At 37.6% G+C, this 13,721-nt stretch overlaps 1 protein-coding gene and 1 non-coding gene across 6 annotated transcripts in view; both read left to right on the top strand.

The window, feature by feature from the left end:
* The window catches only part of NF1 (neurofibromin 1), a 357,521-nt gene that overhangs the window by 290,447 nt on the left and 53,353 nt on the right, over nucleotides 1–13,721 (top strand). For all 5 annotated transcript variants that reach the window (XM_037809844.1, XM_037809847.1, XM_037809845.1 and 2 more), the window contains 3 exons: nucleotides 6,165–6,597; nucleotides 7,615–7,955; nucleotides 10,188–10,390. In XM_037809844.1, the coding sequence (XP_037665772.1) occupies nucleotides 6,165–6,597; nucleotides 7,615–7,955; nucleotides 10,188–10,390 (977 nt within the window). The remainder of the gene's footprint in view (nucleotides 1–6,164; nucleotides 6,598–7,614; nucleotides 7,956–10,187; nucleotides 10,391–13,721) is intronic.
* LOC119515071 lies at nucleotides 13,530–13,634 on the top strand. The gene has a single exon (XR_005212966.1). It is a non-coding gene; the product is annotated as a U6 spliceosomal RNA (small nuclear RNA).

The raw sequence follows: 13,721 nt of genomic DNA on the forward strand, positions 1-13,721 counted from the left end.
TGGTCTTAATTTGCATCTCTCTAATAGCTAGTGAAGCTGAACATTTTTTCATGTGTTTCTTGGCCATTTGTATTTCCTCTTCAGAGAACTGTCTTTTCATATCTTTTGCCCATTTTATAATTGGGCCGACTGTACTATTGTCATTGAGTTGTAGGATTTCTTTATATATGCAAGATATCAGTCTTTTATCAGATACATGGTTTCCAAAAATTTTTTCCCATTGAGTTGGCTGCCTCTTTACCTTTTTGAGAAATTCCTTTGAGGTGCAGAAACTTCTAAGCTTGAGGAGTTCCCATTTATCTATTTTCTCTTTTGTTGCTTGTGCTTTGGGTGTAAAGTCTAGGAAGTGGCCGCCTAATACAAGGTCTTGAAGATGTTTTCCTACATTATCTTCTAGGAGTTTTATGGTACTTTCTTTTATATTGAGATCTTTGGTCCATTTTGAGTTAATTTTTGTGTAGGGGGTGAGGTAGGGGTCCTCTTTCATTTTTTTGGATGTGGATATCCAACTCTCCCAGCCCCATTTGTTGAAAAGACCATTATGACTCAGTTCAGTGACTTTGGGGGCCTTATCAAAGATCAGTCGGCCATAGATCTGAGCGTCTATCTCCGAATTCTCAATTCGATTCCATTGATCTATATGTCTATCTTTGTGCCAGTACCATGCTGTTTTGGCAACTGTGGCTTTATAATAAGCTTCAAAGTCGGAGTGTAAGTCCTCCCACTTCGTTTTTCTTTTTTAGAGTGTCTTTAGCAATTCGAGGCATCTTCCCTTTCCAAATAAATTTGATAACTAGCTTTTCCAAGTCTGCAAAGTAGGTTGTTGGAATTTTGATTGGGATTGCATTGAATCTGTAGATGAGTTTGGGTAGAATTGACATGTTAATGACATTTAGTCTTCCTATCCATGAACATGGAATATTTTTCCATCTTTTAAGGTCCACTTCTATTTCTTTTAGTAGAGTTATGTAGTTTTCTTTGTACAGGTCTTTTACATCTTTGGTTAAGTTTATTCCTAGGTACTTGATTTTTTTAGTTGCTATTGAAAATGGTATCTTTTTCTTGAGTGTCTCTTCAGTTTGTTCATTTCAAGCATATAGAAACATTACTGACTTATGTGCATTAACCTTGCATCCCGCTACTTTGCTAAATTTGTTTATTAGCTCTAGTAGCTGTATCATCAATTTCTCAGGGTTTTCTAGATATAAGATTATATCATCTGCAAACAATGACAGTTTTACTTCTTCTTTTCCAATTTGGATGCCTTTTATTTCTTTGTCTTGCCGGATTGCCCTGGCTGGCACTTCCAGCACAATGTTGAATAACAGTGGTGATAGCGGGCATCCTTGTCTTGTTCCTGATCTTAGAGGGAAGGCTTTCAGTCTCTCACCATTGAGTACTATGCTGGCTGTGGGTTTTTCATATATGCTCTTTATCATGTTGAGGAAGTTTCCTTCAATTCCTACCTTTTGAAGTGTTTTTATCAAAAAGGGATGTTGGATTTTGTCAAATGCTTTTTCAGCATCTATTGAGATGATCAATTGATTTTTCCCTTTCGAGTTTTTAATGTGTTGTAATACATTGATTGTTTTTCTTATGTTGAACCATCCTTGCATGCCTGGAATGAACCCCACTTGGTCATGGTGTATGATTTTTTTAATGTGTCTTTGGATTCGATTTGCAAGTATTTTGTTGAGGATTTTTGCATCTATATTCATTAGGGAGATTGGCCGGTAGTTTTCTTTTTTGGAGCATCTTTGCCTGGTTTTGGTATTAGATTGATGTTAGCTTCATAAAATGAGTTAGGTAGTGTTCCATTTTCTTCAATGTTTTAAAAGAGTTTGAGTAAGATTGGTGTCAGTTCTTTCTGGAAAGTTTGGTAGAATTCCCCTGTGAAGCCATCTGGCCCTGGGCATTTATTTGTGGGAAGATTTTGGATGACTGATTGGATCTCTTTGCTTGTGATGGGTTGGTTGAGGTCTTCTATTTCTTCTCTGGTCAGTCTAGGTTGTTCATATGTTTCCAGGAAATTGTCCATTTCCTCTACATTATCCAGTTTGTTGCCATACAGTTGTTCATAGTATCCTCTTATAATTTTTTTAATTTCTTCAGGATCTGCAGTTATGTCACCTTTTTCATTCATTATTTTGTTTATATGGGTCTTCTCTCTTTTTGATTTTGTCAGTCTAGCTAGGGGCTTGTCAATCTTGTTGATCTTCTCAAAGAACCAACTTTTGGTGATATTTATCCTCTCTATTGTTTTTTTGTTCTCTATGTCATTTACTTCTGCTTTAATCCTTGTTATTTCTTTTCTTGTACTTGGTTTAGGATTGGTTTGCTGTTCATTTTCTAGCTTCTTCAGTTGATCCATTAGTTCTTTGATTTTGGCTCTTTCTTCCTTTTTAATATATGCGTTTAGTGCTATAAATTTCCCCCTTAGCACTGCTTTTGCTGCATCCCATAGGTTTTGGTATGTTGTGTTCTCATTTTCATTCATCTCTATATATTTAGCAATTTCTCTTGCTATTTCTTCTTTAACCCACTGATTGTTTAGGAGGCTGTTGTTTAACCTCCAGGTATTTGTGAATTTTCTAAGTCTCTGATGGTTATTGACTTCTAATTGTATTCCATTGTGGTCAGAGAATGTGCTTTGAATAATTTCAATCTTTTTAAATTTATTGAGGCTTGTTTTATGTCCCAGCATATGATCTATTCTGGAGAAAGTTCCGTGAGCACTAGAAAAGTATGTGTATCCTGGTGATTTGGGATGTAATGTCCTGTATATGTCTGTTAAATCTAATTCATTTATCAGATTGTTTAGGTTTTCAATTTCCTTATTGGTCTTCTGTCTGGTTGATCTATCTATAGGAGAGAGTGATGTGTTGAAGTCTTCCACAATTATTGTGGAAACATCAATTGCTTCCTTTAGTTTTGCCAGTGTTTCTCTCATGTATTTTGTGGCACCTTGATTGGGTGCATAGACATTTACGATTGTTATTTCTTCTTGCTGAATTGCCCCCTTTATTAGTACATAGTGGCCTTCTTTGTCTCTCAAAACATCCCTGCATTTGAAGTCTATTTTATCTGAGATTAATATTGCTACACCTGCTTTCTTTTGGCTGTAGCTTGCATGAAATATTTTTTTCCATCCTTTCACTTTCAGTTTCTTTGTGTCCCTGTGTCTAAGATGAGTCTCTTGTTTGCAACATATTGATGGTTCATTTTTTTTGATCCATTCTGCGAATCTATATCTTTTAATTGGGGAGTTTAATCCATTTACATTCAACGTTATAACCGTGAAGGCATTTCTTGAATCAGCCATCTTATCCTTTGGTTTATGTTTGTCATATTTTTCCCCTCTGTCTATTAATATCCTTTATTGTACCCATACTGAATCTCTTTAGTACTGAACCTTTCTCCAAGTCTCTCTGTCCTTTCTTTGTTTCTCTGTCTGTAGGGCTCCCTTTAGTATCTCCAGTAGGGCAGGTCTCATGTTAGCAAATTCTCTCAGCATCTGTTTGTCTGTGAAAAATTTAAGCTCTCCCTCAAATTTGAAGGAGAGCTTTCCTGGATAAAGTATTCTTGGCTGGAAATTTTTCTCACTCAGAATTTTAAATATATCGTGCCACTGCCTTCTTGCCTCCATGGTGGCTGCTGAGTAGTCACTACTTAGTCTTATGCTGTTTCCTTTGTATGTGGTGAATTGCTTTTCTCTTGCTGCTTTCAGAACTTGCTCCTTCTCTTCTGTGTTTGATAGTGTGATCAGTATATGTCTCGGAGTGGGTTTATTTGGATTTATTCTATTTGGAGTTCGCTGAGCATTTATGATTTGTGTATTTATGTTGTTTAGAAGATTTGGGAAGTTTTCCCCAACAATTTCTTTGAATACTCTTCCTAGACCTTTACCCTTTTCTTCCCCTTCTGGGACACCAATGAGTCTTATATTTGGACGTTTCATATCATCTATCATATCCCTGAGGTCCATTTCGATTTTTTCAATTTTTTTCCCCATTCTTTCTTTTATGCTTTCATGTTCCATTCTGTCGTCTTCGAGGTCACTGATTCATTGTTCAACTTCCTCTAGTCTTGTACTATGAGTGTCCAGAATCTTTTTAATTTGGTCAACAGTTTCTTTAATTTCCATAAGATCATCCATTTTTTTATTTAGTCTTGCAATGTCTTCTTTATGCTCTTCTAGGGTCTTCTTGATTTCCTTTATCTCCCGTACTATGGTCTCATTGTTCATCTTTAGTTCTTTGAGTAGCTGCTCTAGGTGCTGTGTCTCTTCTGGTCTTTTGATTTGGGTGCTTGGGCTTGGGTTATCCATATCGTCTGGTTTTTTCATATGCTTTATAATTTTCTGTTGTTTTTGGCCTCATGGCATTTGCTGAACTTGATAGGGTTCTTTTAGGATTTGTAGACCAATTGAAGTCCTTATCTCTAATTTATCAGATCTACAGCTTCGTGGCATACACTTTCTCTAACTAACCAGCAGGTGGCGTCCACGAGCCACCTGTTCTCCACAAGCCAGTTCTCCCCTCCTTAGCCTTTTTTGGTGAGTGGGGGAGTGAGTCTTGTGGGGTCCAATTGGTGTACCAAGCTTGCGTGTGTAGTTGGTGTTGCCTGCCCTGTATATGGGGCGTGTTTCTGGGCAGTCAGGGAGGGGGTGATGGTTCTAACAATCAAATCTCCCTGGTGATCCTAGAGTTTTAAAGCTGCTGCAATAGTCTAATCCTTCAGTTCAGTCCCGCCACAGTTTGTCTCTGCCACTGACCCACAAGTCCTTGGTATTGGCGTATGGCTCCTGAGACTTGCAAGTGGGCCCCTCTTCCAGGCCGTGCACCCCGGGTCCTCTGTTGAGGGATGACTGTGCTATGTCACAGGTGCGTGCCGTCCCCCCAGGGCAGTTCTGGGCTGCTGGGCTGTGTAGGGAGGCTCCCAGTCTGCTGAAATAATGGCTGAATGGGGCTTTGTTAATTCACACTGCTCTACCTTCCCAACTCTGGGACAATCAGCTGAGGCTGCAGGGAAGGCTAATGTCCACGCCCAGTTTTGTGGTGTGTGCCTGTTATTTGAAGCACTTCCGTCACACTGGGTTGTCTGGTGCAGTTCTGGGCTATGGGGCTGGCGATGGGCAGGAGTGTTTCCTGTCCACCAGGATGATGGCTGTGAGCGGACACCCCCCTTTTCTTGGGAAGTTGTGGTGTTTAGTGAATTTTCTCAGCCACTGGATTATTGCGTTTTGTCTCAGAGCTCTCCTAGTTCTGCTCTTGACTTGACCTGCCCAAATATCAAGTCTTTGAAGCTTTCTGTATTGGGCTTCTTAGAGTAATTGTTTTAGAAAAAGAAAAAAGGTTTAAAAAAAAAAAAACAAAAACAAAAACAGGCCCTCCTCAGAGATCTAATGGGTTATTGAAATGCTAATAGACAAAGCAACCAGGGCCATTAAGGAAAGGTCCACAGGGCAGAGAGATCAGCTTTTCTTCGGGATTTGCATATGCGCCTCAGGGCCCTTCCCCGTTCTATGTTCACCAGAACTCCAAAAATCCTCTGCTTTTATTTTGGAGTTTTTCGTGTTGTTTTTTTTCTATGCCTGTCTCCTCTCTGCTGGGCTGGCTGCTCTCAGATTCTCTGGTGTCTGGTCTCAGTCTATCTATGGTTGGAGTTTGGATCAGTAGAATGAGTTTCTGATAAGGGCTGCCACTGCATTTCTCCCTTCTCCTTCCCGGAGCTGACAGCCCCTCCTCCCCCGGGACTGAGCCTGGCAGGGAAGGGCGCGGGTCCCCTGGCCGCAAAAACTTACAGATTTCGCTGATCTCAGCAGTTCCACGTTTTCATGAGTGTTGTATGAAGTATGCCCAAAGTCAGATTGCTCTGTGGTGTCCAGTCCACGCAGTTCCTGGCTTTCTACCTCCTTTCCTGGAGGAGTAACTAAAACATACAGCTCACCAGTCTGCCATCTTGCCCCGCCTACCCCTTTTACTTTTCAATGTCTAAAAAATAACTAATTTAAAAATGGATCCAGACTCTGTATAATTGTTATAATATTGGCAGCTTTCTAGAAAGAACTAATCAGAAAATAAAGGAATAAAACAAATTGATAGTATCTGTATATTTATTCAGAACTCTGTTAATAATCTTTGTCATTCTTGTCATTTCCTTAGGTTTAAAACTGGTCAAATCAATGGCGACTTGCTGATATATCACGTCTTGTTGACTTTAAAGCCATATTATGCAAAGCCATATGAAATTGTAGTGGACCTTACTCATACTGGGCCTAGCAATCGCTTTAAAACAGATTTTCTCTCCAAGTGGTTTGTTGTTTTTCCTGGCTTTGCTTATGACAATGTCTCTGCAGTCTACATCTATAATTGTAACTCCTGGGTCAGGGAGTACACCAAGTATCATGAGCGGCTCCTGACTGGCCTCAAAGGCAGCAAAAGACTTATTTTCATAGACTGCCCTGGGAAACTGGCTGAGCACATAGAACATGAACAGCAAAAACTACCCGCTGCCACCTTGGCTTTAGAAGAGGACCTGAAGGTATTCCACAATGCTCTCAAGCTAGCTCACAAAGACACCAAAGTTTCTATTAAAGTAAGTTTCATGCTGTGTTTTGTAAATGCTTTATTGCCTATCCTCACAGGCCATACTACATCGTAGCCTTTCTAGGTGTGCCCATAGTAGTGAGTCTAATGTAAAGTAATTCCAGATATAGAAAGACCAAGATTTCTATCCTTGGGGAAATCCATGGAAGTTGTGAGAGGTGTACTCTTATTTATATTCTAGGTTGGTTTGCAGGCAAAAGAGTTTTGTAGGGAGGGCAGTTTTCCATGTATCAGTCAGTCAATGGTAAGAAGGTGGAGAGTGGAAATTACCTGGTCAGAGTTCTTCTGATTATTATGTGCTTTTTGCAGAATGAGGAACATGAACTTTCAGGATAAAATCAGTAATTGTCTATAGGATTCTTGATTGTTTTTTTTCATTCAGTTTTATTGAGATATATTCACATCCATACAGTCATCCAAAGTGTACAATCAGTTGTTCACAGTACCATCATATAGTTGGGCATTCATCACCCCAATCTGTTTTTTGAACATTTTCCTTGTACCAGAAAAAGAGAAAATAAGAATAAAAAATTAAAGTAAAAAAGAACACCCAAATCATCCCCCTTTCCCACCTTATTTTTCATTTAGTTTTTTGTCCCCGTTTTTCTACTCATCCATCCATACACTGGATAAATGGAGTGTGATCCACAAGGCTTTCACAATTACACTGTCACCCCTTGTAAGCTACATTGCTGTACAATCATCTTCAAGAGTCAAGGCTACTGGGTTGCAGTTTGATAGTTTCAGGTATTTACTTCTAGCTATTCCAGTGCATTTTGACTGTTTTTAAAAGCAAAATGGAAAAGAAATTTTTTTTATTTTTGCAGTCTCTTTTTGAGAGCATTTATCACAATAATTATTGAATCCAATTAAATATATAATGGTGGTAACTCTTCCTTGAATGGCAAACATGGTGTTTTGTTTATTTGGTTTTCAGAGCCTCTTAGAATTCTGTGTAATAGGATTTAATTCTTCTACACCCCACCCCCTCACCACCACTTTGCAGGTTGGTTCTACAGCTGTTCAGGTAACTTCAGCAGAGCGAACAAAAGTCCTGGGACAGTCGGTCTTTCTAAACGATATCTATTATGCCTCGGAAATTGAAGAGATCTGCCTAGTGGATGAGAACCAGTTCACCTTAACCATTGCAAACCAGGGTACACCACTCACCTTCATGCACCAGGAGTGTGACGCCATTGTCCAGTCCATCATTCACATCCGGACCCGCTGGGAGCTGTCACAGCCCGACTCCATCCCCCAGCACACCAAGATTCGGCCAAAAGATGTCCCTGGAACACTGCTCAATATCGCATTACTGAATTTAGGCAGCTCAGACCCCAGTTTACGGTAGGTCTTTTAAAAATTCACTTCAACTTTATTCAGGGTTTGTCACTTTTTAAATGAGGCCATTTAATAAGCTTTTAAAGCAGCCTCTACCTTAATGCTGTAAATGGGAAGGTATGCTATGTTGGTTAACCAGAATGACTTCATCACATTGTGGGGTATTCACATAAACTATGGAACTCTGGAGTGACTCACACTAAACCAATATATATTCTTTCTCCAGGAAACTTTCATATGAAACAGGCAACGTGGCAGCTTTTTAAAAAGAAAAAAAAAAAATTTAAGTCTATCCCTAAATTGAATTTCTCCTTCTCAGAGTCCTCTAATTAAGTTTCCCCGTGTTCAAAAGTTTATCACTATTAAGATTCCTAACAATCAAATTAGATTATCTTTGATAAAGGAATATCTAATGTTCAATAACTCAAACAGTACTTTTATTATATACTTTCCACTTATGTCACTGTAACAGAATTCTTGAAAGAATATAGATGTCATCCAAGCATAATATAATTGGTTCTATTTAGATTAATAATTTGAATGTGGATGTGGAAAGAGCATGGCCCATGGAGTCGATAGATTTGCTTTAAATCTAGATCTGCTTTCTATCTGTGTATGACTTTGGGCAAGGTACTAAAGTTCGCTGAGCAGTGGTTTCCACATTTATAAAATGAAGATAAGAACACCTTCCTTATATAACTACAAAGGTTTAATAAATCATGTATGTGGGGTAGTACAGTGTATCACCTAGCAAATAATTTGTTCTCAAAAAATATTATTTCTTCCCCCAGCCCTTTTCCTTCCCTGCTTACATCTTGTCACACCCTTTCCCCTCTTTCTCCCTCTCCTTTTTATGTTAGGATAATTCCTTGTCCCAAGTACCTTGGACCATCGTAGCTTTAGAAAACCTGTCCTAGGATATTACATAGCCCCAGTTTTATAGTGGACCTTCTAGGATTCCAGATTCTCCTGTATTTAAAAGAAAGAAAGAAAAAAAATCTTCCACAAGAATTCTTTACCTGGGCAGGCCTCATGGGGTCCATGAACTCCCAGAAATTGTATGCAAAATTTTGTCTATGCTTAGCTTTCATTATCTCATTATAGCTTTTTGAAATATACAGAGTAAAACTCAATGTCAAAATGGTATAATTCAGAATTCCTAGAAATTAGTATGAGACACATAAACTTAGAAACAATAACATTCATATTCTCATTTTAGGAAGCAGAGCTATAAACTTGCCTTTAATTTCCAATTCTAGGTTCCTCACAGAAGAATGCTAACATTCTCCTAAGAATTATTAGCTTGAGTGAACCTACATTCTTCTCTAGGGAAGTAAAGCAAGCTGAGAGCTTCTGGTTTTTTGGTGAAGCATGTCATTCTGAGGGAAAAAGGCTTTAAGCCGAGTTAAATTTCAGTAGCTTTTTATTTCCTATATGGTTGTGGCATAAATACATGAGCATGACAAAAGTTCAGAGGTGAAGAAAACCTGAAATTTACTGAGCAGTTAAACCATTTTTTTTTTTATTGGAAAGGGAGAAAACTTTTAATTTTAAAAATTCAATCTGAGTTTTTAGAGCTGTCTCCTAAATTGTTTAAATATATTTTCAGGAATTTATAAAGGAATTTTGGTTCTTATGGAACCCAGACATTACAACTTTTTGTTTGCTTTTTGTCTTCAATGATTATTTGTAATGGAAGGAGGTCAGAAAAGGAAATTTTGTTTTTGTCCTCCAGTTTGCTGTGTAATTTGTAGAATATCCAGGAAGAAATTCAGGTGATGCTGGTTAAAGATTTTGACATTCTAATTTTCTGATGCTTATGATCTCCTTTATAACTTTATCTAGTGGGAAGGGGAACCACAATTTGAGTTTTGTCTTCACTAAAAACAAGATATATCTTATTCTAACCTACCTTCTGTTGATCTACCTTAGGACCATAAACCTCTCATATTTTATGTCCCAGTGAAATGTCTCCTAGGAAGGCCTGTGCCCAGCTGGCTTAGGAGCTGCCCAGCACTCTTCTGGTTATGTCAAGAATGTCCACTTAAAAATCCCTAAATGATCCAGGAGCATTTAGGTTTACCATAGAATTGTAATATCTTATCTCTCATTGATCATGAAATTTAAAAATAGTTGATTATACTTTGTAATAGAATCATAAGTTGCATGCTATGAAAACTTTCTAGAATGATAAGGGAAAATAAGTTTTAAAACAACTTCATTTGTGTTTTCTCCTAGGTCAGCTGCCTATAATCTTCTGTGTGCCTTAACTTGTACCTTTAATTTAAAAATCGAGGGCCAGTTACTAGAGACATCAGGTTTATGTATCCCTGCCAACAACACCCTCTTTATTGTCTCAATTAGTAAGACATTGGCAGCCAATGAGCCACACCTTACCTTAGAATTTTTGGAAGAGTGTATTTCTGGATTTAGCAAATCTAGTAAGTAATGATAATTTTCTTTAATACTAACAATAATTCTTAAAAGATCCAAAGAAAGCCGTTTCATTTCAGAATTTGCCAGTGAAGTCTTTCGTTTATTTTCTTTTTCACTTTTTTGCCTCTTCTAATTTGTTCATCTGTGGTACTCTGTAACTGAAGGAATTTTGTAGGAACTTGCTGGTAGACCACAATGAGAAATCCACCAAAAATATGGTAATAAAAGTAGAGTGAGAAAAAGAACAAACTAAACCCAAAGTGGCCAGAAAGAAAGATTAGAGTGGAGAGAAATGAAATAGACAACAAAAAAAGCAATAGAATCAACAAAACCAAAAGTTGATTCTTTGAAAAGATCAATGAAATTGGCAAACCTTTAGCTAGACTGACAAAAGAAAAAAGAGGATACAAATAATAAAATCAGAAATGAAAAGGAGGACATTACTACTGACCCCACTGAAATAAAAAGGACTGTAAGAGGATAGTATGAACAACTGTATGCCAATAAATTAGATAACCTAGATGAAAATAGACCAATTCTTAGAAACACGCAAACTACCTACCTTGACTTAAGACTACCTACATTGACTTAAGAAATTGAGTCAGTAATCAAACACCTCCCAGCAAAGAAAGGCCCAGGATCAGATGGCTTCACAGGGGAATTCTACCAAACATTCTAAGAAGACTTAACTCCCATTCTGCTCAAACTCTTAACAAAAAATTAAAACAGGGAGGATCACTCCCTAACTCATTTTACAAAGCAAACATCAACCTCCTATCAAAGAGATAAAGACACCACAAGAAAAGAAAACTACAGACCAATATCTCTTATCAATATAGATGTACAAATCCTCAACAAAATACCAGCAAACTGAATCTAACAACATATTAAAAGAATTATACACTGTGATCAAGTGAGGTTTATCCCTGGTATGCGAGGTTCAGCATAAGAAAATCAGTCAGTATAGTACACCACCTTAACAATATGAAGGAAAAAATCCACGTGATCATCTCAATTGATGCAGAAAAGGCATTTGACAAAATACAGCACTGCTTCTTGATAAAAACACTCAGAATACTAGGAATAGAAGGAAAGTTCCTCAACACAATAAAGGGCATTTCTGAAAAGCCCATGGCCAACATCTTATGTGATGGTGAAAGACTAAAAGCCTCTCTAAGATTGGGAATGAGACAAGGATGCCCACTGTCACCACTGTTATTCAGCATTGTTTAGGAAGTTCTTGCCAAGGAGAGCAATTAGGCAAGAAAAGGAAATAAAAGGCTTTCTTGGAAAAGAAGAAGTAAAACTTTCCCTATTTGCAGGTGATATGATTCAATATACGGAAAATCCTGAAAATCCATAACAAAGCTCCTAAAGCTAATAAAATGAATTCAGCAGAGTGGCAGGGCACAAGATCAACATCCAAAAATCAGTAGTATTTCTATGCAGAAGCAGTGAACAACCAGAAGAAGAAATCATGAAAAAAAATTCCACTCACAATAATAACTAAAAGAATCAAATATCTAGGAATAAATCTAACCAAGTATGTTAAAGACTTGTACACAGAAAACTACAAAACATTGCAAAAAGAAATCAAAGAAGACCTAAGTAAATGGAAGGACATTCTGTGTTCAGAGATTGGAAGACTAAATATCATTAAGATGTCAATACTACCTATAGCTATTTAGAGATTCAATGCAATCCCATCAAAATTCCAACAATCTTCTATGCAGAAATGGAAAAGCCAATCATCAAATTTATATGGAAGAGTTAGGGGCCCCAAATAGCTAAAGCCGTCTTGTAAAAGAAGAGTGAAGTTGGAGGACTCAACACTTCCCGATCTTAAAACTTCTTACAAAGCCACTGATTTCAAAACACTATGGTATTGGCACAAGAACAGTCATTTAGACCAGTGGAATCAAATTGAGAGCTCAGAAATCAACCCTCACATTTATGGCCAACTGATTTTTGAGAAGGTGGCAAAGACCACCTAATGGGAAAGAATAGTCTCTTCAACAAATAGTGCTGGAAAAACCGACTCTCCATTTGCAAAAACAAAAAGGTACTCCTTTTTGTACCTCTGTCTCACACCATATACATAAATCAACTCAAAAAAAGATCAAAGACTTAATATAAGAGCTAGAACTATCAAGCTCCTAGAGGAAAACATGGAGAAGCATCTTCAGGACGTTATGTTAGGCAATGGTTTCTTAGACTTTACACCCAAAGCACAAGCAATGAAAGAAAAAACAGATAAGTGGAACCTCATCAAAATTTAAAACTTTTGTTCCTTGAAGGACTTTATCATGAAAGTAAAATGACAGCCTACACAATGGGAGAAAATATTTGGAAACCACACACCTGATAAAGGATTAATGACCAGAATATATAAAGAAATCCTTCAACTTAACAACAAAAAGACAACCCAATTAGAAATGGGCAAAAAGACTTGAGTAGACATCTCTCCAGAGAAAATATACAAATGGCCAGAAAGCACATAAAAAGATGCTCAATATCATTAGCCACCAAGAAATTGCAAATCAAAGCCACAATGAGATACCATTTTGCACCCATTAGAATGGCTGCTTTTAAGAAAACAAAAAATAACAAGTGTTGGAGAAGATGTGGAGAAATAGGAACATTCATTCATTGCTGGTGTCAATGTAAAAAGATGCAGCCACTGTGGAAAGCAACTTGGCAGTTCCTCAGAAAGCTAAGCATAGACCTACCATGTGACCTGGCAATCCAATTTACCGGGTATATACCCAAAAGAATTGAAAGCAGGAACTCAAACAGATATTTGCACACCTATGTTCATTGCGGCATTATTCACAATTGCCAAAAGATGGGAGCAACCCAAGTGTCCATCAACTGATGAATGAATAAATGTGATATATACATATGATGGAACATTATTCAACCATAAAATGAATGAAGTCCTGATAAATGCAACAACGTGGATGAACCTTGAAGACATCGTGTTGAATGAAATAAGCCAAACACAAAAGGACGAATATTGTATGATGTCACTGATTTGAAACTATTAGAATAAGCGAACTCATAGACTCAGAATCTAGAATATAGGTTACCCCAGGACAGGGTGGGGATAAGGAATGGGAACTTAAGACTTAAAATGTACAGGGATGCTCGCTTCAGCAGCACTATACTAAAATTGGAATGATATGGAGAAGATTAACCTGGCCCCTGCTCAAGGATGACATGCAAATTTATGAAGCATTCCATATTTTTACTTCTCTAATAAGAAGAATTCTTTTAATTAAAAGAAAAATGTACAGGGTTCCTTTTTGGGGTAATGGAGATGTTTTGGTAATGGAT

Source organism: Choloepus didactylus, chromosome 18 (assembly GCF_015220235.1).
Source record: "Choloepus didactylus isolate mChoDid1 chromosome 18, mChoDid1.pri, whole genome shotgun sequence".
Taxonomy (NCBI): domain Eukaryota; kingdom Metazoa; phylum Chordata; class Mammalia; order Pilosa; family Megalonychidae; genus Choloepus; species Choloepus didactylus.